Raw genomic sequence first — 24,862 nt, 5'->3', positions numbered from 1 at the left:
TTGTCTTCTAATTTCGTGGCTGAAGTCACCATCCGCATTTAAATTATTTAAATGCACCTTATTCACATCTACCACGTTGGCCAAAATTCGAAAGTCCAGATAAGATCATAAATAGGCGTAACCCTTCTGAAAACCAGTCTGGTATCAGATTCTCCAGCTGAAGAAGTACATGTACTTTGAAACAACATTTCCACTCCCAGGTATAAATGGTATCCTCCGCCCTAAATAAATGTAAACACGTGCCCCAGGAAACAAGTTCAGGGATGTTTGCAGATGGTAGACAAGTGGAAACAACCCGCTTTCCATCAGCAGCAGGAAGAGTAAGTAAAGAGTGTTGTCACACAGTGGAATAGAACACAGCAGGGGAAAGTGAGTGAAACCTGAAACTGTGCAGTACTGAGGTGTTTAAGGATACAATTTTATCATTACATAATAAAAGCACAATGAAAAGGTTAAGCGGGAAATCCAGAATGGAGTTTACTGCATGCAGGCCCAGAGGAGGTTTCCAGGGCTGTGGGAATGTCCTCACTTACAGGTGTCCATTTCGTTGTGTGTGATTTATGTATTCTTTTGTAAGGATGAACTACTTCTCTCCAAAATAAAGAACTGTGCTTACAAGGCAGTAGCTCCATAATTCTATTCTTGCATATCAGAAGCTGAATATTATTTTCTTCCACCACTTTGCATTTCTCTTCTATAATAAAGCACATTTGAGAGGATGTTCCAAATGGCATTTGTGGGACACTCGCCCAGGCTTCATGATTCCAAGAAGTGGCTGCACCCTTACCTTTCTTGTCACTAGATCTCCAGCTTCCTGGGCGGCGCAGCGGTACAGAACCCACCTGCCAAATGCAGGAAACATAAGAGACATGGGTCCACAGGTGGGCGGGGAAGATCCCCTGAAGGAGGGAATGGCAGCCCACTCCAGTATTCTTGCCTGGGAAATCCCACGGACGGAGGAGCCCGGTGGACTACAGTCCACGGGGTCGCAAAGAGTTGGACACAACTGAGCCACTGAGCACTGGATCTCCAAAGCTGTATCTATCTTCTGTTTTGGCTCTTGCTGTGAGGGGGAGATGCCCCTTCCCATGGGCTTGGAGCCCAGCTCCTGCTTTCTCAGGAACTGCAGTCCTGCAGGGACCCCTGGGCTGTACCTTCAGTTTCTGCGAGTTCCTGGATTGTCTCAGCAGTGTTCCTACAAGTGGTGGCACGTGACATCCTAGGAGGGAGGGAAGGAGGGAGAAAGGGGGACTCCTGTTTCCCCCAGCCCTCTCAGCCAGGCTTCTCTAGAGAGCCGTCCATTCTGGGCACCCACCCACCCGGTCTGGCCTCTGCCCCGCTCTCCCTTGGTCCTTTTAGTCCTCAGCTCACTTCCCCCAGTGACATTCAGCCCACCTGAGCCCTCTTGAAAACCGCTTCTTTTGATATCCCATGATGCTCTGCCTGCTGAGTTTTCCGTTCATCTCTCTGCCTGTGGATTTTCAGTCTCCCTGGGCTGGCTGTTCCTCCCTTTCCTTCAGACCTCTGAAGGACGGCCTTCTTTGCTGTATCTTCTCCGAGGATCTGTCTGCTGAAAACTCAGGTGTCTCTCACTCGGTCTTTTCTTTGGAGTTCCAACTCCTATGAGACCTTCTGTGTGACGTGACCTTGCAGTTCTCCACAGGAAAGAATTCTTAACCCACAGCCACCTCCCCTCTCCGGCTCATACCTGTTGAAATTCCCTCCTCCTTCAGCCCTTACCTTCTCGGGGATCACTACAGGACACCTCCTCTCTCCCACGCCCCCGCTTCCTCCATCCCTCCTCCAGAGAACACTGTCGTCACCTCCCGCGTGCTTGTCCGAAGCTGTGTCATCTGTCATGGAGACCATTGCAGTGGTCCCCTAACTGATCTCTGTTTCTATTCTTATCGCCTCATCCCCTGCGACCTCTCCTCTGAGCCTCAGTCCTTCCCTGCCCATGGCCTTGCAGGGCCTCCTGGTGCCCTCAGCCTCTGGGGTGCTCTGGCCAGGCCACTGCCTGCCTCCCAGCGCCCCTGCCCAGCCCTCTCCTACCCATCCTGTAGGGCTCACCTCAGGTGTCAGCCCTCACAGTGGTCTCCTCTGACAGTCGGTCCAAACCGAGGCCCCCTTACTGTTTCTCTTGTAGCGCATTGTTCTTCTGTTCAGGGTTCCTCCCTCTGTGCGTGTGAGTTTTTACTTCCGCCACTCTCTCTAGATTTCCCACCTGTGTTGGCCTCATCTGTGTCCCCTTTCCTGGCCCCAGGGAGCATGCACCCCACTGGACAGGTGGGTAGAAGCAACAGCCTCACTTCACAGATGAGGATGCTAAGCCCAGAGGGGGGGAACGCAAAGCACCCACCGTCACCCGGGTGACAGCGGCGCGGCTGGGCTGCTTGCCCCCCAGCCCGTGTTCTCCAGTGGTGGTGCTTGGGGAGTGGGGAGGTGGTGCCTTCTGCCCCTCCATCGTCTCAGTCAATTCCCTGGTCTTCAACAAGGACAGTTGGTGTTCATTTAGTGTAAAGTGCTTGGCAGACACAGCTTTGGGCTTCCTCCCCTTCCAACCCCACTTCCAGCTCCTCCTGTATCTGATCTGGTCCCCACAGACGTAAATATCCATGACTGTGTGCAGACCCTTTGTGCAGCCAGTGGGGGTCGGGTGGGTGGGACCTCAGAGGTCACAAGGAAAAGCTGCCTTGAAAGGCTGTCATCCAAAAAAGTCTGAGTACCGCGGAATGCAAAGGACTGTGCACACTTGCAGGGCTGTCTGACAGATTTAATAAAAAAAAAAAAAAAAAGATGAAGTGGATTAAGTTGGATAACTATTTCATGAGTTAGTTAAAAGTGACAGTTTCAGGGGTGGCCCGTGGCCCGGATCTGTTGCCCTGTCATGTATTTAAGCATCCAGATCTAAAGGCCAGGGCTAAATAAAGCCAGGGTGTCCGAGTGCTTTGCTCCCAGGAACATTTTGCAGGGGCTCAGAGGCCCTGGGCGCTGGCCCAGGTGCTGCCGCTCGGTCTCCTGTGACCTCAGGCGGCTCCCGGGCCTCTTTCTGTCTGACTTGCTCTTCTGTAAAGTGCGTGGCTGAACCGAGGTAGTCGGCAGGGAGCCCTGGGACTCTGAAATCTGGTGTGACTCAGTGACCTGAAGCGTGGGTTGAGTGTCAGCAGCAGAACAGAAGAGGGGACATTTTCCAGCAACTTGATCTGTTCCAAAATGGAACGCATGGCCATCCAAGGTAGTGAGTTTCCCGTTCCTGGGAGTGTTCAAACAAAGGCCAGAGGACCACTTGTCAGGGGTGTCATCAGCTCCTACCCCATTCTTCAAGGCCCAACCCAAATGCCAAGGCCTCTGAGTCATTCCAGAATACCCCTCCCCGCCTCTGGTAGAGCTTCGTTTGTATCTGTCTTGTGATTTTGAGCCTAAAGACATTCTGCCTTTTCTTTTTTTTAAGTTACTGGAACACAGTTTAACTGGCCCTACACTAAATCTCATGCTTCTGGAATCTAGAGGGTAGGGACTGTGTGTGGCACACACGTTTATGTCCCCATCATGCCTGTACTCAGCAAGTACCGCATTAAGTACCAGCGGGTGGGCTGGTAGTCGAGAAGATTGGACCAGACTGATGGTTCCCCAAAGATGGTCTTCAGATGGCTCAACTGGCTGCCTGAGAAGCACCCACATGTTTCTAGAAATACAGCTCCCCAGGCTCCTCCCTCCAAGGTTCTGATTCCGCAGACGCAGCAGAGGTGGAGTTTGCTAAGAATCTGTCATTTTACAAAGTCCCCACTGATTCTGATGCATGACTGGTTGTCAGACGCACAGGCTAGGTGTCCCCCAAGGGCAGCTCCTCTAGGTCAGGTTCTGGGACTCGGTGCCCACTCAAGCACCTCAGATCCATGTGTAAGCAGCTCCATGATTTAGCCTTAAAATGTATTTCCAGGCGTCATGTCCTTGGCTCCTGCTCCTACCAGGCTGGTCTATTTACTGTCCCCGAACATGCCTGTGGTTTCCTGCTTCTGCCCTTTTCCTAAAGTCACAGCCTCCGTTATTATAACCTTTTGCTCTTCCTCACCTATAAAAATCATTTCCATCCTTTAAGACCGAACTAAAAGTTGGCCTCCTTCGTTCCTTTTCCACACCACCTCAGCCCGTTGCTAACTTTTTCCTTCTGAGGACCTGCGTCTTCTCCCTGACTGTATATTGCCCTCTTTGCTAGACCAAGCCGGTTGAGGGGGGTGTTTATTCTCAGCTGAAATCCCCTTCTGCTCACCTTCTCCTAGTTCACCAAGTTCTGTGTTTTCGGCTCTGCCCCAGGTTCCTAGTGACCCACGAGAAAAATAAGGCAGCCTCCTCACTTGGAGGGCATCAAAGACACCTGCCGGTTCATGGCCCAGGGTCCCCAACAGGTGAGTGCAGGGCAGGCCGGGCACCCTGAGGACATGACCGGCTCTGGCTGGAGGTCAACAAAAGCGGCTGTCCTGTCTCGTTTCCAGAGGAACTTCCTTCTCAGCCAGCATGGCCATCTTCGGACCCTTGGGCCTCTCTGCATGCCTGGTAGTGGGGTGCCTGTGGTGGCGATGGCCAGAGTCATGGCAGGGGGAGATGACGGTGTGTTTTAACTCTCTTCTGCTGACACCCGACAGCCCAGTGGCTGCGGCATCTTCCTGTAGGCCCACTCCATGATGGCTCAATTAGGGGAGCAGTAGGACTGCGGTTCAATATTCAGGCCAGCTTCCTAATTGAAAACACATTTTCTCCTGCAAAGCTGCAGCTGGTTTGGTTCTGCTCATGCAGAAAAGGATATAACCTTGCATAACATAGGAAATGAACGGTTGAGAGAGAAGCCAAATTCAATTTCAGTCAGATACGTTGAGGCTAAGCCCGTGATCTATGGAAGCCAGGGAGCGAGCCGAGCGCACGTGGAGGGGGCGCGCTCAGCAGCCCATTCATCACGGCCGCCCGCCCGGCACTCGCTGCCACCACCACCACGCTGCCCGTGCCATCGCGCCCGCCGCGCCCGGGCCGGGGCTGGACCGCTGCCAAGCGCTCCAGAAGTTAACCTCTTAAAGACCCGGAGCTGCTTTCTGTTGAATAAATGTAATTTTGTGGTCAGAAATAAATGCTTGTGATGGAGCTGAAGCTTTGAAAACAACAGCCCACCAAAGCTATTACAAATTGCTGCACACTGGGGAAGTCAACAGCATACATCAAGATTCCGAGGGTACGGCAAATTGATTTCGGCCCAGAGCTCTGCAGCTATTCAATAAAAGTCCTATTAAGCCATTGTATGTAATGAACAATCCAGAGCAAATCTAATATTTTCAGCAGATAATTATTTTTAACATCCTCTCAGTAACCATCGGCAGAGTTTGTGGATGTTTACAGCGCGCACCCGCGTGCAACAGGCCCTCCCCAGCCTACCTTGGCTTCTGCCGGAGGACCCACGTCAGGCGCCCTGGGACGTGGGGCTCCCTGAGGGTGCGGCAGCAGACCCTGCCGTGGAACAAGACCACAGAGGGCTCCGGGCTGGTCTCCCAGGGCCTTGGCACACAGTAGGTGCCTGGGAAATGTTTGTTGAAATGAAGTTGAAATGTAGAAATAGGGAGCTCAAAGAACTCTAGAACAAATTAGTAAAGCAATAACATTGGCAAAGTTGACTCAGAGCCCGAGGCTTTAGCAATCAGAGAGTCACAGGTTTGGAATTCAAGGTCCCACATGACAGAGGGACCAGTACCAGTGCCCATGGGAGCCTCCGACGGGCCCATTGTACTTCGCTGCTCCCTAAGTTGGAGAAACAAAGTCTGTGTCAGGGAGCCTGTACTGAGGGAGCCGCCAAAGTGATCTTGTAGCTCGGCCAGGGCCACCTGCGCTCCTGGACTGCTCCTCTGCTCTGTTTGCGACCGTGAGCTCCTGGAGGACAGGGTCTGCTTGTTCATTCTTCCCTTCAGTAAATATTTACTGAACATCTACTCTGTGCCAGATTAGACCTAAACTAGACCCCAGTATGTGGTTTTAGGTAATTACCTCAGATGCGCCTTTCATGGAGCTTAACAGTTGGGCAAGATCTGTACCCCCACATGGCACAGTGCTTGGCATGTGGCAGGTGCTCAGGACACAATGGATGAATGGGGACGGATGGATGGGTGGATGAAGGGGTGGGCATGTAGATGGATGCGTAGGTAGGTGGATGGATGGATGAGGATGGGTGGATGAAGGGATGGGCTCATAGATGGATGGCTAGGTGGGTGGATGGGGGGATGGATGAATGGCTGGTTGAATGGATGGATAGATGGAGAGTTAACACCTTGGCGTATAAATGAAAAGCATTCTCTACTGATTGAGAAGAGGCTCAATTCTGTGTGTTCGCAGTCCCGGCCCCATTCAGGACACCGGCAGGCAGCTGTGATATGAGGTAAAAGCCCTGGACCTAGAGCTGTAAGGCCGAGATTTGAGGCCTGACTCGCCAGTGACCTTGACCTTCATGAAGTCAGTTCATCTCTTAGTGCCTGTTTTCTCACATAATAAATGTGAAGAAGTGAGGAGAGGTGATTTGAATGAAAATTAGAAGTAGTATTTGTCTGTGAGAATAGACTGACTCTAATAGTTTTTTTTCTCCTGAACTAAATTTATCCAGCTTGCAATATTCAGCCGGATAGTATTTATTTGAATACTGTGGAATTTAAATTATTAGGGTATTTTATTTTCTACAGATCTCCCTTCCCTTGGAAAAACTCAGTCTGGATGTTAATTAGGTTTTACTAAATGCTCCATCACTTTAATGCAGTAATTCCTTAAGTGAAACTGGCACCGACGACCAGATGGTCAAAAGAAGGACTGCGAGCGTATGTGCACGGCTCAGGAGGGTTGGTGGGGAGCACAGGGGCACTGATCATAGCTGAGAGCCAGAGAGGTTCTGTTGCCCAAAAGTGGAGTAGTCCACATTCCAGATCTGTCAGACTCTGCCCCTGCTCTCTTTGCTAGTAATTATTTGAACAGCATTTTGCTTCTACAAATCACCATCTCCATGATCTCACGAAGCCTTCCCCCACCCCAACCTGCTCTGGGGATATTATCGCCAACCAGAGTGGCTGGGTGGAGGGGCAGGAGTGAGTGTGAGGAGCAGAAGGGGTACTCTGGGGGGAGGTCTGTGTCCCCTGCTTCCAGGCTTTTGACTCTCTTCACCTCTCACCGTCTCCTGGTCCCATCCTGGAATCTGTGGCTCCCTCATGCCCAGCCAGATGCCACCCTCCTGTCACTCCATCCTCAGCACCTCCAGCGAGGGTCCCAGGCTGAAGGAGCCCAGCCTCGAGTGATGTCCAGTCATGTCAGCCCCCTCCAGGCAAGCTTCATAGCTGCCCTCGCTCTGTGAAGCAACAGTTCTGGGGTGCCCCCCCTCCTCTTTGGCTTCTCTCCTGTGTGACACCCTGCCTGCCCCCTGCACCCCCCACCCCCCTGCCTCTCTGGTGCCTCCTCTCCAGGGACACGGCTGAGAGTAGCAGAGAAAACCAAACAGACACATCCCAGATTTTGAAAGGAGACAGAGCTGGATTTGAATCCTGACATCATCTTTTACCTGGGTGACCTTGAATGAGTCATTTTAGCTTCTCTGTGCCTCATCCGTATAACGGGAAATCTGTACTACGTAGCAGAGATGTGTGTGTGTGTGTATTTAAAGATCATGGTGTCAAAGCAGGGCTGGTAAAGAGGAAGCTCTGGTTATTGATCACAGACTCCTCCAGTGCCTTCAACCTCTTAAATCCTCCTGGAATGAGCCCCAACCTCCCAAGGCTCTCATGCACACCTGCCCATCCCTGCTTAGGTGATCCTCTTCCTTCTCCTTCAGAGCAACCCTATCACTTCCTGGTTGACAGCCTCCGGGACTCCCAGAACCTTTCAGCATGAGGCTGTGGCCCCAGGCTTCGCCCCTAGGCTGCCCCCTCATCACCTCACACCCCCCAACCCTCCCCCCCCCCCCCCCCCCCCACACACACACACAAGCTCTGCTCCAGGCATAGCAGATCCTGCACTTGTGAGCAGGCCACATTGTTTTTGCACCGGTTCCCTCTGCCTGGAAGCCCTGCCCCTCCCATCACATAGGAAGCTGACCTGAAGTGTGCACGACAGGAGATGCAGAACAGTATCTATAACACCCTCCCGTGTGTGTGTGTGTGTGTTTTAAGAGAGACAGTGTGTGTATACAGATGCTTATAAGTGCATAAAATATTTCTGGAAAGATACTCAAGTGAGTCTTTGCCTCCAGGCCAGGCAGCTGGATGACAGGTAGATGAGGATGGGAAGGAAACCTACTTTCCACGATATGTTTATACTTTTTGGTTTTGTCTCTGTTTTCTTTTTTACTATTAAATGGTTTTTAGTGTACTCACAAACTTGGGCAGCCATCACCAAAATCCAGTTATGGAATGTTTTCATCATTTCAGAAAGAAAGCTCATATCCATTAGCATTCACTCCCCACTCACCCCACCCCCAGTCCCTGGCAACCACTAATTACTTACTCTCTGTCTCTAGATTTAACCATTCTCAGCATTTCATGTAAATGAAATCATTCAGCGTGTGGTCTTTTGTGACTGGCTTCTGTCACTAAGCATGTTTTCAAGATTCACCCATGCTGGAGCCTGTATCAATACTTAATTCCTTTTTATGGCTGTGTAATATTCCATTGTGTGACTGTCACATTTTATCTGTTCATTATCAATTGACAGCTGGTGGAATATTTTCTACCCTTTGGCTATTTTGAATAATGCTGCTAAGGACATTCATATGCAAGTTTCTTCAGAGATAATGATTTTCATCTTTCTTGAATATATACCTAGGAATGGAATAAGTGCAAAATATATTAATAGTAACCCTGTGTTCAACGTTTTGAGGAGCAGCCAGACTGTTTTCCTGTGGTGTACGTCATTTTATATTTCTACCAGCAGTATGTGAGGATTCGTTTCTCTACATCCTCTCTAATGCTTATTATCTGTCTTTTTTATTATAGTCAGCCTATAGGTAGGTGTGAAGTGGTATCTCACTGTGGTCTTGGTTTGCATTTCCTGATAACTATTGATGTTGAGTATCCTTTCATGTGCTTATTGGATATTTGTATATCTTCTTTAGAGAAATATATATTACTTTGTCCATTTTAAAATTCAGTTATTTATCTGTTATTATTGAGTTGTAAGAGGTCTTTATGTATTCTGGATACTAATCCTTTATCAGATATATGATTTGCAAAAACTTTCCCCCATTTTGTTGGGTTGTATTTTCGTTTTCTTGATAGTGTCCTTTGAAGCACAAAAGTTTTAAATTGTAAAACTCAACTTATCCATTTTTCATTTGTTATTTGTGCTTTTGGCATCATAGCTAAGGTCATGAAGATTTACAGCTGTGTTTCCTTTCTAGAGTTTTCGTAGTTTTACCTTTTACATTTTGGCCTTTGATTCACTTTGAGTTAATTTTTGCATCAGTGTGAGGCAGGGTCCGACTTTGTTCCTTTGCACACGGGTGACTAGTTGTCCCAGCGCTGCTGCTGCTGCTCTTTCACCCTTGTCACAAGTCATTTGACCAGGGCTTTGTTTCTGGACTCTTAGTTCTAGTCTGTTCTGTATATCTGTCCTTAAGCCAGGGCCTCACGGTCTTAGTTAATGTAGCTTTGTAGTAAGCTGTTATAGTAAGTAAGTTGTAGTGAGACCTCCAACTTTATCTTTCTTTTGGGGTTACTGCATTTGCATATGACTCTTAGGACCAGCTAGTCTTATCCTTCAGTGAAGCCAGCTAGCATTTTGATGGGGATTGCACTGTACCTACAGACCGATTTGGAACTTTTGCCATCTAAACAATAAATTAAACCTCCCAAACCATGAATATTTCTTAATTTCACTTCCATATTGTTTACAGCTACTGTATAGAAAGACAGTTGAGTTTCATATATTGATTTTACGCGACCTTGCTGAACACCATGTATGTTTTTACACTTAAAATGAATTCTGTTTACTATATACATATCATCTGTTCACAAAATAGTGTTTGAAGTGTCTCAGGTAGACATTCACTCTTGGGGAAGCCTCTCCTCTAGCCCTGCTGTGGCTTCCCTGTGGCGGGTGGGGGGATGGCCCCCTCCACGCTGTGTCCTCTGAGAGGGGAAGTGGAGGCTCTGGCCGCAGAGGACAGGCTGGCACACCTCCTGGCACATGTTAGCCACTCCTTAAGGGATTTTATTGACAAAGTGAAGGAATGAATGAACGAGTAAGACAGACGTCAGCACATCCCACCTCGGAAGTGCTCTGCTGTTCGCAAAGGTTTTCCTGCTGTTAAGCTGTGATCTGCTTTCTGTAACTTCTACCTGTTGTTTTTGGTTTCTTGCTCCAGGGAGAGACGAGATAGCTAATCCTTCTTCCTCACAACAGCTCTTCAGATACACGTTGACAGCTGGACTGTCAGATGTACAGGAGAGGGCTTTGTAAACCGTACAGGAAGACCGACATGCTTGTTGCTCTTTTATCGTCTTTGCTGTGCTCTTGCTATCCTCCGCCACGGGTCTTCTCTGTGCCCCCCCCACCCCCACCCACTCTTCATGGCACTGTCTCCTGGAATTCTCCAGTCGGTTACTCCTGGGAACTTTGGGGCTGGAGGGATAGTTAAGGACTGTGTCATCAGTTTGTCTAAGGCGCACTTTCATGTCATGGCCCAGGTCTGCACTGCATTGCCTTTATAACCAGACCTGCCCTCTGGGGTTTGTGCCCCCTGCTCTGAGCAGAGTAGGGATTCCCAACAAGTCCTGTTCAGTTCTCTGCAACAGGGAGTACCTCCACTGTGATTCTTCCTCACTGCCCTCTGGGTCTGGGTGCGGGGAGTCATGAAGGAACGTGACCTTGAGTGACAAAGCTGCTGGTGGCAGCTGGGCTCCCACTCCTGTTTCCAGCCTCTCATCTCTCCACATCACTCCAGAGATGGCCGGAGGGCGTCTCCTCCAAGGTCCTCTCTCATCTCTCTCGGCTATAGCTGGATTGGTATTTGCCAAGCGTCAAGTAGACGTATACTTAGAGGAGAATTCCTGGACTCTCAGCTAATGCGATCTTCTCTCAGAAAGTATGCTCCTCTTACGTGGCCAGGTTTAGTTAAAATTAGAACTGGGAAGCTGTAGCTCCATCCACATCTGTTTTGGACAGGACCTTGGTCATTCTCCATTGCCTTCTGGAATTCCACGTGGCTCTTCACATTGTGTTTTGCTCTGGAAGGAATTCTGCAGCCAGACATAGAGACAGAACTATTCTTTTGTATCCCTGCAGCTCTTCCTGATCCTCACTGGCCCATAGTCCAGCAACGCGCATCAATTTGAAAATTGCACTAATGGTCTGTGTTTATTTCTAAATCATTAGTTTGTACATTCCCAGGGTGTGGCTAGCAGATTGTTCCTGAGTGTGCTGTTGCCACCATGGTGCCTTAAATGTTGTTTAAGAGTCTCTGTCCTTGAGCATTTCTGGCTTGCTGCTGGGCTGGATGGCAGCGGAGGCCAGCCTGTGCTGTAGTGGGAAGAGTGCAGATTTGGGCTTACTCAGGAAGACGTGGATCTTTACTCAGCTTCTGCATGCTCCCGACCATTCCAGATATTCACATTTCATTTCACAACCACTCAGCAATGCACTAAGCCAATGAAGTGACCCAGGCGTAAACCAAGTAACCCGCCTCCAGATCCTCCAGCCATCAGCACCCAAGTCTGCATTCCTTCAAAGCATACATTCTTTCCCACCCACAGCCCCCCAGCCACGTGGCCGCCAGTCCCAGTGCTGTGCAGGGATGTCGTCATATCGGAGTAGTGGTTTTGCCTGGGGGCTTGGTTCTGAGCAATTTGGTCAGTTTCTGCATTTGAGAAATGGCGCTGCCCATATGGCAGCCCCCATTACCATTCACAGCACTAGAGTTCTTCTCCCCATTTTGCAGACATAGACACTGAGGCACAGAGAGGCTGATTTAGGGGCTGCGGCTCAGCCTTGCTTTTCTGGCAATGTACCATCTCCTGGCCCCAGGTGCCTCTGCCCTGCCTACCACCTGTGCCTGGCAAGTTCAAGCAACACCCTGAAAGGATGAGCCATTTCCACTTCAAAATATGCTCCACTGAGCAGTCATCAAGGCCCATCATTCTGTTTCGTATCTTTTTGGTGATCCCTGGGCCCTTGTACCAAGTCCACGCTGTTGTCCATCTTTACAGCTGGCATGACAAGGCACTCTGTGTGTGGCCGTGGGGGTAGCCCAGCTGGGCTATGTCCAGCATCCACAGCAGCCCATTCAGGGTACCCAGTGAATAGCATCCTTTTCACTGTGAGTGGAGTGTGCAGCAGTCATGGCCCTGGGACTCAGGCCACCCCGGCAGAGATGCTAGAGTCACCAGCCCACAAGCAGAGCGTAACAGCAGCCACCAAGGCTTCATGCCTCCCAAGTGCTCGGTCCACTTGCTGGCAGTGTGCACACATTTTTAAAAAATACTTACAAAAAGCCTGTGAAGAGGTCTTATTTGCTCCCTTTTAGAGATGACTTACCCTGACTGGTTCCTCTCCACTCACAAAGCCCTTCCCTGCTCTGCCCTCCACTGACACCTCCTCCCCAGGGCCCTCTAGTTCTGCCTAGGGCATTCGGCTCTCTGAAGCCAGACCAGAGCTTGGCTGTCATAACGCTGCCCTTCTTCTTCTTGTTCAGTCGCTCAGTCATGACCGACTCTTTTCAGCCCAATGGACTGCAGCACAACAGACTTCCCTGGCCTTCACCATCTCCTAGAGTTTGCTCAAACTCATGCCCAGTGAGTCGGTGATGCCATCCAACCATCTCATCCTCTGTCATCCCCTTCTCCTCCTGCCTTCAGGCTTTCCCAGCTTCAGGGTCTTTTCCAGTGATTCAGCTCTTCACATCAGGTGGCCAAAGTATTGGAGCTTCAGCTTCAGCATCAATCCTTCCAACGAGTATTCCGGGTGGAATTAGGGTGGACTGGTTTGATCTCTTTGCAGTCCGAGGGACTCTCAAAGGTCTTCTCCAGCACCACACTACTTAGACTAAAGTGCAGTAGATATTACCAACCTTCTCGAAGCTCTCAACTGTAGAAAACTACCTTCTCTACCCTGACCTTCCAAGGTCCCTGATGTTATAAAAGTCACCAGTGAGCCTCGAGGCATATCTTGACCGGTGCAGACTTCTCAGCCTGGAATCTACCCTTGTTCATGCACAGACATACCCCAGGAGGCCTCCCATGGTAGTCAAGACCTGGGGGCTGGCGGGGGCTTGGTGGGTGTTGGGGGTGGAGGTCAAAAGAGGAAGGTGCTGCTGACCTGCCCTGGGACAGACTGTAGAGTGGGGAGAGGACGCTTCCAGAGGTGAGGCATCCTTGCTCAGTGCGGGGAGTGGACAGGAAGAGACTCAGCATGAGCTCAGGTGGCACAAGGACCACACGGCTGCAGTGTGCAGGCTTCTCACTGTGGCAACTTCTCTTGCTGCCAAGCACGAGCTTTAGGGCTCTCGGGCTCAGTAGCTGTGGCCACGGGCTTAGTTGCTGGGGACATGTGGGATATTCCTGGACCGCAGATGGAACCCGTGTCCCCTGCATTGACAGGCAGTCTCTTGACTGCTGGACACTGGACCACCAGGGAAGCCCCACATGTCTTTATTCAGAGATCCCAGTGCAAGAAGTGGCTCCTCTGAGGCTGTCCTGTTCTCACGGCAGAGAGCGAGCACACAGAGCTGAACCACACACTCACTCTTAGGTCTTACACGCAGACAAAGCATGTGGCACCACCACTTATGTCCCACACGGCCCAGTCTGCCACCTGTGGGCCAGAAAGCTCCCACAAGTCATGTGGCTGTGGGCAGAGACAGGCGATGCCCTCACAGGGAGGGCAGACGTGAGGGGAGCAGTAGCAAACACTCCGCAGGGTGCGCCACGTCCCGTAGTGCAGCTCTGCTGGCTCCCAGAAGGTTGGGCGCTCCCTCACCCCTTCTAAGTCTTGGGAGTCTCATCGTCGATTCCCATTAGCTTGGCCTCTAGCCCTGGCCTCTGAGTTCTCGTCCTGCTGGAAGCAAATATTCATCAAGATTTGAAATAAAACCCCTTTCTATAGACCTTTAACTTGAATGTTAATCCTTATTACAGAAAAGCCCAACTCAGCATTATAAAAGTGATGTTGAAAAGATAACTGTTGGATACAGGAAACTCTCAGTAGAATCACATGGTGGGCATCTGGGTGGGGTGGGGATGAGAAGTTCAGCGTAGGAGGCTGGCTGGAGACCACGGAGATGTGTGATGGGAAAGGATGCTCCCCTGCACTGGCTCCAACCAGGTGCCTCTCATCAGAGAATCAGGTCACCCACCTGCTGACGAGTCACAGAGCTCTCTACATAGTAAGCATTTTCATTGCTTACCTCATTCTGTACCTCAGGCTGTACCCCAAGCTGTACCCCTTCACCATTTGCTCACTTCTGCAAATAAAACAGTTGACCAATGTAGGTAAATATTTATTCACACAGTAAATATGTATTCAGCACCTACTATGTGCTCGCCGTTAGGAGGAAAGCCTAGCACAGGCTCTCAGGGAATCCCAGGTCTCCTGATGGAGCCTCGTCTGCGGTCCCGGACCTTCGGGACAATCCCATGTGGTGACGGGAGTGGCCGGCAGCCTGCAGCCCAGAGACAGATCAGCTGAGCCTGGAGGATCAGAGGAACATTCCAAAGAGGCGCCTTCCAGGCTGCGGGGAAACTGCTCATGTATTGAGGGAATAGGGAGTAACCGGGTGTGGCTGGAGTGCAAGGCGAGGCGGATCCCCAGAGCAGAACAGGTTTTACCCAGGGCCTCAGCACCCCCAGAGCTTCTCCAGATCTGTCCAAGCTCCACCAACAGCAGCCCCTCTGTCCTCTACTATTCCTCGCGGTGGCCCTGCATGCATATGGGTGGTAGACAGCGTCTCTGCCTCAGGCTAGCTTTGCACATTAAGTAGCCAGAATGTCTAACCCAGGACCTGACATCCAATCCGTGCCTAAGACCTCACCACAGACCTCTTCTTGTTCACAAACCTCTTAGCCCTTGTGCCGAGGGGCTTCCACACTGAGTTCTGGTTCAGAGGTAGGCGCTGAGGGCGTGAGGATGAAGATGATGCCGTCTTTTCCTCTCTCACAACATGATAAGGGGGACAGACGGGGCCCCACTTCCCTGCGCCAGGCGCTGAGCACTTCACCCCCCTGGCCTCCCCCACCCACCCAGCCCTGGTCGGTGGGGCTGGCACACAAGGCCGGCCAGCCTGGCTCCAGGAAAACCCGGCACAGGCATCCTTGGGCCAGTGGAGCCTGCACTGAGTCTGGCAGCTCAGCCAGATCTTCAGGAGGCATAGATGCCAACAAAGGGTGCTCAAGGAAGAGAAAGCATGGAATTGAGAAGTCCCAGGCCACAGCAAGGGAAGGCCCACCCCAGAAAAGATGGAGCTGGGCAAGGGGGAGGACAGACCCAAACTCCGAGCCCAAACGTGTGGCAGGAGTCAAAAGAGTGAGTGAGCAAAGAAAGTCTCAAAATTGCCAGAACCAACAGATCCTTCCAGGTTTGGAAACTTTGGAAGAAGGCTTGGGGGACTTCATCAAGGAGAAACTCACCCACACGTGGCGCTCCCACCACCTCTCTTAAGAATCCTCAGCCCAGTTGCCTAATGTGGCCTCATTCTCGCAGGACTGAGTTGAGTGTTCTTGCATCTGTGCAAACAGAGCACAAAGAAGACACAAGTTCAAGGTTCCTGTACTAATTTGCTAGGGCTGCCATAACCAAGTGCCGCGGACTGAGCAGCCTCAACAGCAGACATGTGCTTCTCACAGTCTGGAGGCCAGAGCCAAGGTCAGGGTGTCGGCAGGGCTGGTTCCTTCCGAGGGTCTGTTCCAGGCCCCTCACCTGGCTCCTGGTGGTTTGCTGACCATCTCTGGTTTGTAGGTGCCTCGCCCACATCCCTGGCTTCCTGCTCACGTGAGCTTCTCCTGTGTGCATGACTGTCCCTGTGTCCAGATACCCCCTGTTTATAAAGACAAGGTCATGTTGGGTTAGGGCCCATCCTAATGACCTCATCTTAACTCGGCCATCTGCAAAGACCCTATTCCCAAATAAAGCCATGTTCATGAGTACTGGGGGTCCGGACTCTCAGGACAGGGGTACGGTGCCATCCATAACAGTCCCAAGTGTGTCGTGTAGGGTACTCACCCCTCCCTCACATCCCCACCAACAACCCAGACAGGAGAGAGAAGACAGTGTTCAGGATCCTTCCATATCCCATTCTCTGCCCCCTGTACAGGCAGCCACCTTTGTGGGTTTGGGCCGAATTCCTGGGAAGAGGAGGGTCCTCTCTAGGCAGATCTGGAGCTAAGCAGAGAGGCATCTGTGGGTGTCGAGAGGCGTGGAGAGCAGCCGGGGCCTCTGCCCTGCTTCTGGGGCAAACTCTGATGCCCATGGGCACAGCACGCACAGGAGGTGGCAGAAAGGTCCAGAGTGAAGGGAGAACTCGAGACATCTGGAAAGGCAACTCCGAATATCCCCCTTTGCTCCAAACACTGCTGGAGGCGGTGGTTAGGAATACTGCTAAGGCATTCCCCAAATTATATACTAGACATTGAAAAGACTTTATATGTTCATGAAAGCCCAATACAAAATTTTCCATACAGTTTGATTTTAGCACATACACACACACACGTTTGAAACAGCTTTATTGAGACATAGTTCACATACCATATAATTCACCCATTTAAACCTGGCATTGACTTGTACTGCATTGACTTTTACTACAGTCGCGATCAATCGTGTGACATTTCATCACCCCAAAAAGAAACCCACACCCCTTAGCCGTCATCCTCCAGGTCCCCCGCCCTAGACAACCACTAATCTACTGTCGCTATAGTTTGCCTACATGCCTACTTTTCATTCAGAATTAAAAGGGAACTGCAGACAGAGGAAAGACTTCCACTGGTGAATGGCAGAATTATGGGGTTAATTTTCCTCTTTATTTTTTAATATATTTCTAATTATACAATGAATATGAACTGCTAAGAATCAGACTGGGGGAAGGATTTTATTTTAAAAATAAAGAGAGGACTACCTTGACATTTTTAAGTAGTCCATGTAGATTATTTGGAAAACATGCCCAAATCACCGCCTTGTTTTATCAGGGGAGAAAGTGGGTCTGAGTCCTCAACGACTGCCCTCACGTAGGCATTTTGCAGCATGACTTGGTAGAAGTTGGGAGTGCATGCACTGTACTTTTTTTCCACTGCCTTGGATTCCCCGAGACCGGCCCTGCTCCCTCTCCCACAAACCTTGTGTCCCCCTCCCCAGGGTCTTCCCCAGGGTCTTTAATCAGGTGACCTCTGTCAGCCCTTAACAAATTGTCGGTTGGCTCAGGTGAGAGGCCCTGTAATTACGCCACATCCTTTTGCCTCTTTAATAATGTTGGAGACAGAGTATAATTCTGTGAGGGGACAGAGGAATATATAATTTAGTGTCCTTTTCCTGAGCCAGCGTGAACTCCGTGCATGTAGCATCTTGCACGCTTCAGGGGTAAAAAGTGATCTGTTGTCTGAGCGAACGTGTTTGGGGAGCAAAATATGTACTGAGTCCAGCCAGCCGCTGGAGCCTCTGTGGATGTGTGTCCGGCGTGCTGGGGACGGATCACCGTTCTCTGATGAATGGACTTTTCACCAGAGGGAAACCAGCTCAGCTAGGTTGGTTCATGAGATACACTGATCCTGGCCACTGAGGCAGGAACTCACTGTCGCCTAAGCTTGAAACCCAGACACTGTCCTTAACACTCCTGGATCCTCTGAGTCTCCCATCAGCTCAGCTGGACCTGGGCTCTCTGCTCGGCCTCTTTCCCGCAGTCCCCACTGCCGCTGCCCTGCACGTTCTCACTGGGGCAGAGGCAGCAACCTGGTGGGAATGGTCGCCTCCTTCCTGCCCCTCCTGGCCTCCTTCCACTCTGACTCAGGTCCAGATAGTGCACCGACCCCCTCACCTGGCCAGTCTCACACTCCGCCCCCAGCAGCCCCACATTCCCTGGGGTGTTACAGCCCCATCCGAGTTTCTTCATCTGGATTCTATGGACAAAATACAGGTGGACACATGAGTGTCCTACAAGTAGAGCATGTAACCATGTGTGTTTCCAGGAGGAGGGTCTTTGGTTTTCAGAAAATTCTTCAAGAGGACCTAAGGGCCCACAGGTTTCAGAACCTTGGTGTTTGAATGTGTTCCTCCCCTTTCGTGTCTCCTCTCCACCTGGTGAGCTGCTCTTGAGAACTCTGCTCAGATGTCACTCAGTCGCTCAGTCATGTCCGACTCTTTGCGACCCCGTGGACTGTAGCCTACCAGGTTCCTCTGTCTGTGGGATTTTCCAGGCAAGAATACTGGAGTGGATTGCCATTTCCTCCTCCAGGAGATCTTACCAACCCAGGGATTGAACCCAGGTCTCCCACGTTGTAGGCAGACGCTTTACCATCTGAGCCACCGGGGAAGTCTATTATCAAATCACCTCTTGACAAATTTTGAGCTCTTTGTTCTTCTTGTCTTCCTCCCATTTCCTTTCAGATTGATGCACTGAGTAAAAGAAGCAAAGAAGCTGAGGCAGCCTTCTTGAATGTCTACAAGAGATTGATTGATGTTCCAGGTAAGCCCAGCACTTGCATCCCATCCATGGGCACTGTGTCTGGTGAGTCAGTGGGTTTCTGGTGGAGCTGCCACGTTTAGCTTTGGTTTGAAATGCTGCACATTTCACAGAGGAGAATAGGATGTGTGTGTGCACCATGCAGACGCCCTGGGTGTTCTCAGCTCTGGGCTGACCAATTCCGTGCTCAGGAACGGCTTCGATAGGGCACCTCACGTGCCTTGCTCCTCTCCCAGGTCATCCAGGCAACCAGGGACCTCTGGCCAAGTCCTTCACTTCATATCAAAGGGCAGGTGGTAACCCATCTAACTACAATGTGTAGGAGATGTTTCTTCTTTTAAAGGCAATAAAGAGCTACAATTTTAATAATGCTTGCTACAGCATTCAGAGAAATAATGGCTCCTCATTCCTTATTTTAGAAAAGCAAGATGGAATTTAGAGCCCCCACTGGTCCCATCAACCCTCTGTCCCCAGGTGGTCCACTCAATCCATGGGGAGGTGACAGACACAATCACGGGTCCCAACCCAGTCCTGAAAAGACTCAGATCAGAAAATGAGCCACTCGAATGCCATCCTCTGCTGACCAAGGAAACCAGATTACCACCACCCTCCCCACCCCGCCCACTAGAACTGCAAGCTTGCCCTCATTAGGAATCCTGTGTGCGTCACCAACACAGCTAGAACTGCCTTAACAAAGCAAAGCAGAAACAAGTCTCCTTTGTACCTGTATTGTATTCTAATTCAAGTCCACTGAGGGCTTTGTGTCCCCTCTGGGAGCCAGAGGCCACACCAAACTAGGAGCAGGAGAACACACTTAGACACTTGGGACAAGGAGCAGGGAGATCCAGATGCCAGGGTCTCATTATGAATTCTCGACCACATCCCTTGTTCCTCTGTGAACCTCAGTTTTCCCATCTGTAAAATGGAATAAGGTGGGGAGACAGCCTAGTGACGGAGAGGGATTGCCTTTGTTCTAACCCTTTTGCTATCTCAGGAGTTTATCCAGCTCTGAGTTCCAAATTCTAGCCTTTCAATTGTACCCACCTAGGGTTTCCTGAACACTCTGACTGAGGCTTGCGTGAAGCCTCTTCCGCAGTGAATGAGTCGTCTGTGCCGTCCTTCTCAGGCATCAGCAGCTTGGTGGACCTGCTTGCGCTTTCCTGTGCCGGTGCTAGCTCTGTGTTAGTGGTTGAAAGGGGGCCAGCTTATTTTGCCTTTTGCCGGAGACCCAGAGAACCTGCAGCTCTTGTTTTCTAAATAACCTACACTCTTTTTTTAAAAAAAGTCCAGCTCGTCCCCGGGTCCTCCCTTAGTGAGGTTTCTCCACTGGGAAGCCACTTGAACAAGTTGCTGGGTTTCTTTGTCTGCAGTTACTTTCCATCTTCACTGTCTATCGATAGAAAAGAGACCACTTTTCTCATCAGCACGCCTCTTTACCTGAGCAGTCCTTATTCGTATATATATATAATTTTTATGGAACTTTGATCATGAGTATATAGTTATATCCTGCTTTTTCCACTTAATGTTGTTCCATCATCATTTTCCTTGTATTGGTGATATTCTTCATAATTATCCTTTTTTGGCTGGCAGTTTTAATTTCAGGTGGTGTGAGCAAATAACACTGGATGTTTTCTATAATAATAAGAGTTCATCAGAGTATATTTGCATGCCACATAGATCACGTTTACCTGCCTCCCAGGTGCTTCTTTCTTACAGATGCTGTGGTCTGACACATCTAACAAGTACTTGAAAAGCAGGAATGGAGCTTGGCGCTCCCAACCTGTGTTTTGAAGTCTGCTTATCGCTCAGATGAAGTAATAGTGTGGCTGAGGCTTACAGGAAGGGCCTGGTCAATAGCAATGCATTTATTGACGGTCAGTCACATAAATGGGGAGAGTCAGAGGGCCTTAACCATCTGTGGGCTCCAGGCTTCAATCCAGCCAAATCCAGAAATATAGGTGGGGTGTGTTAAGTTCTGGTTTCAAGAAACAACTTGGACTTCCCTGGTGGTCCACTGGTTAAGAATCTGCTTGCCAATGCAGGGGACATGGGTTTGATCCCTCTTCCCAGGTTGCGCTAGTGGTAAAGAACCTGCCTGCCAGTGCAGAGCCTGTACGAGATATGGGTTCAATCCCTGGGTCAGGAAGATCCCCTGGAGGAGGGAATGGCAACCCACTCTGGTATCTTTGCCTGCGAAAATCCCATGGACAGAGGAGCCTGGCAGGCTATAGTTCATGGGGCCACAAAGAGTAAGACATGACTGAAGTGACTTAGTACAAGGAAGATCCCACATGCCTCAGGGCAACAAAGCCCATACATCACACCTACTGAGCCTGTGCTCTAGATGACTGCTTAGCATCTAGAGGATACTTAGCACTCAGGGTTCATCAAACCAGCACATGCACTTCAGAGGCCTTGGGTTTTTGTGGCTGGTACTAACGTCCAGAATGCGTTGGGTTAAGTAGCTATCCGGCCAGCATCCCAAGCTCGACACACCCAGCCTCACGCATGGAGCAGGGGACCCCCTCTGCCGCAGCCCTTTCCTTCCCCTAGCAGTGCAGCTCTTTTGTTCAAAAGAAGCATTGGGGTCACCAAGCTCCTCCCTCTTCTCAGCTTCCACATCCAAAATCGCAAGTAGTGCTATTTCTCCTTCCAAAAACCTCCTTTAGATCAAAGACACTGAGTAAACATTTAAATCCATGATTGTCCAGGTGTGTCCCCTGAACAGTTGCCACCATTAAGAGCTCATGTTTACCTCCCTTCTCACTTGTCGCCAGATGTGCCTCATTCCTTCGCAAGTTTTGAGGTTATTACCGGAAACATCCTGCTACTGTGGCCAACGTATGCCATCTTTCCCCCCTGCTGTGCCCCTTGGCTCCATGGAGCAGCCCCGTCAGCACTGAGGATGCTGTCCCCTGGCACGGTGCTGAGTACCAGGGATGGAGCAGGGAGCAGGCGTGACAAACAGCTTCCTGTTCTTGTGGACTCGAGAGTCTGGTGGGAATGTGGGCATCCAAAAGTCATCACACAGGTCATTAGTGAATTTTAGGTGTGAGCAGTGCTCTGAAGGCAGAGCCCCCTGGGCAAGAGAGTGTAGATGGGGAAGGACAGGGCAGGGTCAGAGGATGCAATGAGCCCCAGGGAGCAGGAGGAGGAGAGGGAGGTGATCAGAGTGGCCACGTACCATATCATCCACACCGGGACACCATCAGTAGTCCAAGAGCCCTGCTCGTCATCAAGCTGAGTCAGGGAATGCAGTGACTCAGGAGGGAGGGGCCCAGGCCGCTGGAGTAGATGAAGGGTTCTGGACTTTGTCTCACAGACAGACCATTGATGGATTTTAAACAGGGAAATGACGTGATCAGATTTGCACAACGAAAAAGTCAACCTGACTGCAGTGTGGAAGCAGATCAGAAAGGGATCCCAGGTGGCATGGGAAAGGAGAGGTGAGGTCTTTGGGTTTCTACTGGCAGGGGTGGACTTGGAGAGGAGTGGACAGTGGAGGAAAGCTACTCAGATGGCTCTCGCCCAGGACCCAGCTCATGCAGTGTTACTTCATCCATCTCTAAATGACAATACTGTTTATGTGGTTCTATCTGGTTTACAAAATTAAAAGGAAGACCAGCGAAAAGTGTGCCAAGTTACCCTCCAGTCACCAATTCTCTCATTGTTCCTCATTATTATTCTAGTTGAATGTGGCCTTTGCCTTCCTTGTCAACGTCATGGCAGTAGTAAAGCAGTTTGATATTTAGATTCATAAAGTCATAGTTTCACATCATCAGCCTAAATGGCTTCATCTGTGACTCTTATCACAGATTGTATCATCGTTTATATGATCAACGTACAAATAGCTTACACTTGCAAATATTTAAAATTTTTTATTTTAATAACCTCTGATAGGGATTTATATTAACTTGCTAATGGCCACTCACATGAGGAAAAAGAATCATAGCCTCTGCCAGCAGCATGACTTGAGAGGACACCCGGCAAAGCCCCAGGTCGGGGAGTCCTCAGCAGCAGACACCCTGCCCGGGAGGCTAGCGTCCTTGTGCACTGGAATCTAGGTTTGTGGGTGAGAGCAGAGGTCAGCGACTATCAACCACACTGGCCCCAGCAGTGCAAGAAAAAGTTCAAGGTGTGCTGTTCCGAAGTCATACTTACATACTCCCTCTGCCTACATTTCTGGCAGCCACGTGCCAGGCCCAGCACCACCCACCCAAGATGCAAATGAGGCTGAGACTCGACTCCTGCCCTCCCTCGGGTGGTGCGAGACTGTGGAGCGTCTTTGAGAGAATATCCCACAGTTAAAGCCTGTGAAGTAGGCAGCCTCCTTCCCTCACTGTAATGGAAGAAGAAGTAAATGTCTCCACTCTTAGAGTGTGACCCTCTCAGATAGCTGGGAAAATTCTGGAATGACCTCCTCTTAAAGGCCCTTGCATAACTGGAATTTTTACTGTGTTCTGAGCAGAGTTACCATGGTATGTATGCATAATCTGCCAGGAATTAACCTCGCGTGGGTGACTTTGCTCTTGCTTCTTGATGCTTTTTAGATTCTTTACGATGAGCTTGCCTCTATCTCCACAATCCGGGTAGAGGGTGAGGGGAGGGGTGGGAGCATACATTTGTAAAATATTTAACTCTCAGTCCTAGTTGCTGGATAGCCCTTAGTAGGAGGTTAACCAGATCAGAACGTAAGCAGTAATGGGTGGAGTATTTGTCCACACTTAATAATTGGTACGGAGAAGGCAATGGCACCCCACTCCAGTACTCTTGCCTGGAAAATCCCATGGGCAGAGGAGCCTGGTAGGCTGCAGTCCATGGGGTCGCTAAGAGTCAGGCACGACTAAGCAACTTCACTGTCCCTTTTCACGTTCATGCATTGGAGAAGGAAATGGCAACCCACTCCAGTGTTCTTGCCTGGAGAATCCCAGGGACGGGGGAGCCTGGTGGGCTGCCATCTGTGGGGTCGCACAGAGTCGGACATGACTGAAGCTACTTAGCAACAGCAGCAGCAGCAATAATTGGTATAAAACACAACTGTGCCTTTTCAGTCCCACAAACATCTCTGCAAAGGTTGTTTTTTTTTTTTTTTTTTTAGAAGTTCCTAGAAAGAAAAGTGTTGAAGAGCTGGGCAGCGGTGCTGCAGAACATCTCTGCCCCGGTGTAGAGTCCATTGGCAGAGTCTTTGCTGGTTCTCATCATCTTCTGGGTTCTCTCTGGGCCCCTCCCACCCCAACACCAACAGAGAGTCATCTCTCAGTCCTTGCTAAGACATGGTTTAGGCCCTATAGACCCAAACCCTTCAAACACAAAGGCAGTGCCCAGAGGGGTTGGTTTTAAGATTTAAATTTTAGGGAGCCCATGATGAGACGCTTGTGCTCAGGCGTGTCCGACTCTGTGCAACCCCATGGACTGTAGCCCACCAGGCTTCTCTGTCCGTGGGATTCTCCAGGCGAGAGTACTGGAGTGGGTGGCCATTTCCTATCACTACCAGTGATATAAAACACTTATGGACTTGGGAAACTGTTGGCGCACAGTGTTTCCTGACTGGCCCAGCTCACTTCATTCCCCTCAGATGACTGGCCTGCAATCAGAAGTAGAAAGTGTTCATTTTCAGAAGTCTTGAAAGGAAACCAGCAGAAGGGAGCCCATTTTGGAGGCTGCTCTGTTTGCAGCACCCACACCAAGATGCCCCTGCTCCTGGGTGCTGCTGCTGTGGGGCGGCAGGAAGTTTCCATCAGGATTTAAGGAAACTGTCTCTGCTGGAGAAGGTCCCCATCGGCCTCACATCTGAGCATCCAGAACTAAAAGAGGACCATCATCCGTATTGAGAGCCGCTTTTTAATTCTTTTCTATAAGAATAACAGGGCTTCCCCAGTGGCTTAGTGGATAAAGAATCTGCTTGCAACGCAGGAGACACTGGACACACAGATCCAATCCTTGGGTCATGAAGATCCCCTGGAGAAGGAAATGGCAACCCACTCCCATATTCTTGCCTGGAAAATCCCATGGACAGAGGAGCCTGGCAGACTACAGTCCCTAGTGTAGCAAAGAGTCAGACACGAGCGATCAAGGAAACAAGCACATAAGAATAACAGAGTGAGCCAGTCCTTTGTGCCCAACAGGCTGTTTTAAGTGAAGACATGCTATCAGTTAAAACCAGGAAGCACTGTTCAGTCTTTTTTCCTTCTGTCTTTT

At 50.2% G+C, this 24,862-nt stretch overlaps 1 protein-coding gene across 5 annotated transcripts in view; it reads left to right on the top strand.

Annotated features, from left to right (window-relative positions):
* CUX1 (cut like homeobox 1) overlaps nt 1-24,862 on the top strand; it is a 350,788-nt gene that overhangs the window by 171,761 nt on the left and 154,165 nt on the right. For all 5 annotated transcript variants that reach the window (XM_012104509.4, XM_004020987.5, XM_012104502.5 and 2 more), the window contains exon 4: nt 18,589-18,667. In XM_012104509.4, coding sequence (XP_011959899.2) covers nt 18,589-18,667 — 79 coding nt within the window. The remainder of the gene's footprint in view (nt 1-18,588; nt 18,668-24,862) is intronic.

Source organism: Ovis aries, chromosome 24, assembly GCF_016772045.2.
Source record: "Ovis aries strain OAR_USU_Benz2616 breed Rambouillet chromosome 24, ARS-UI_Ramb_v3.0, whole genome shotgun sequence".
NCBI lineage: Eukaryota > Metazoa > Chordata > Mammalia > Artiodactyla > Bovidae > Ovis > Ovis aries.
Note: the sequence above shows the minus strand (reverse complement) of the source record. Positions and strands in the feature narration are given on the sequence as shown.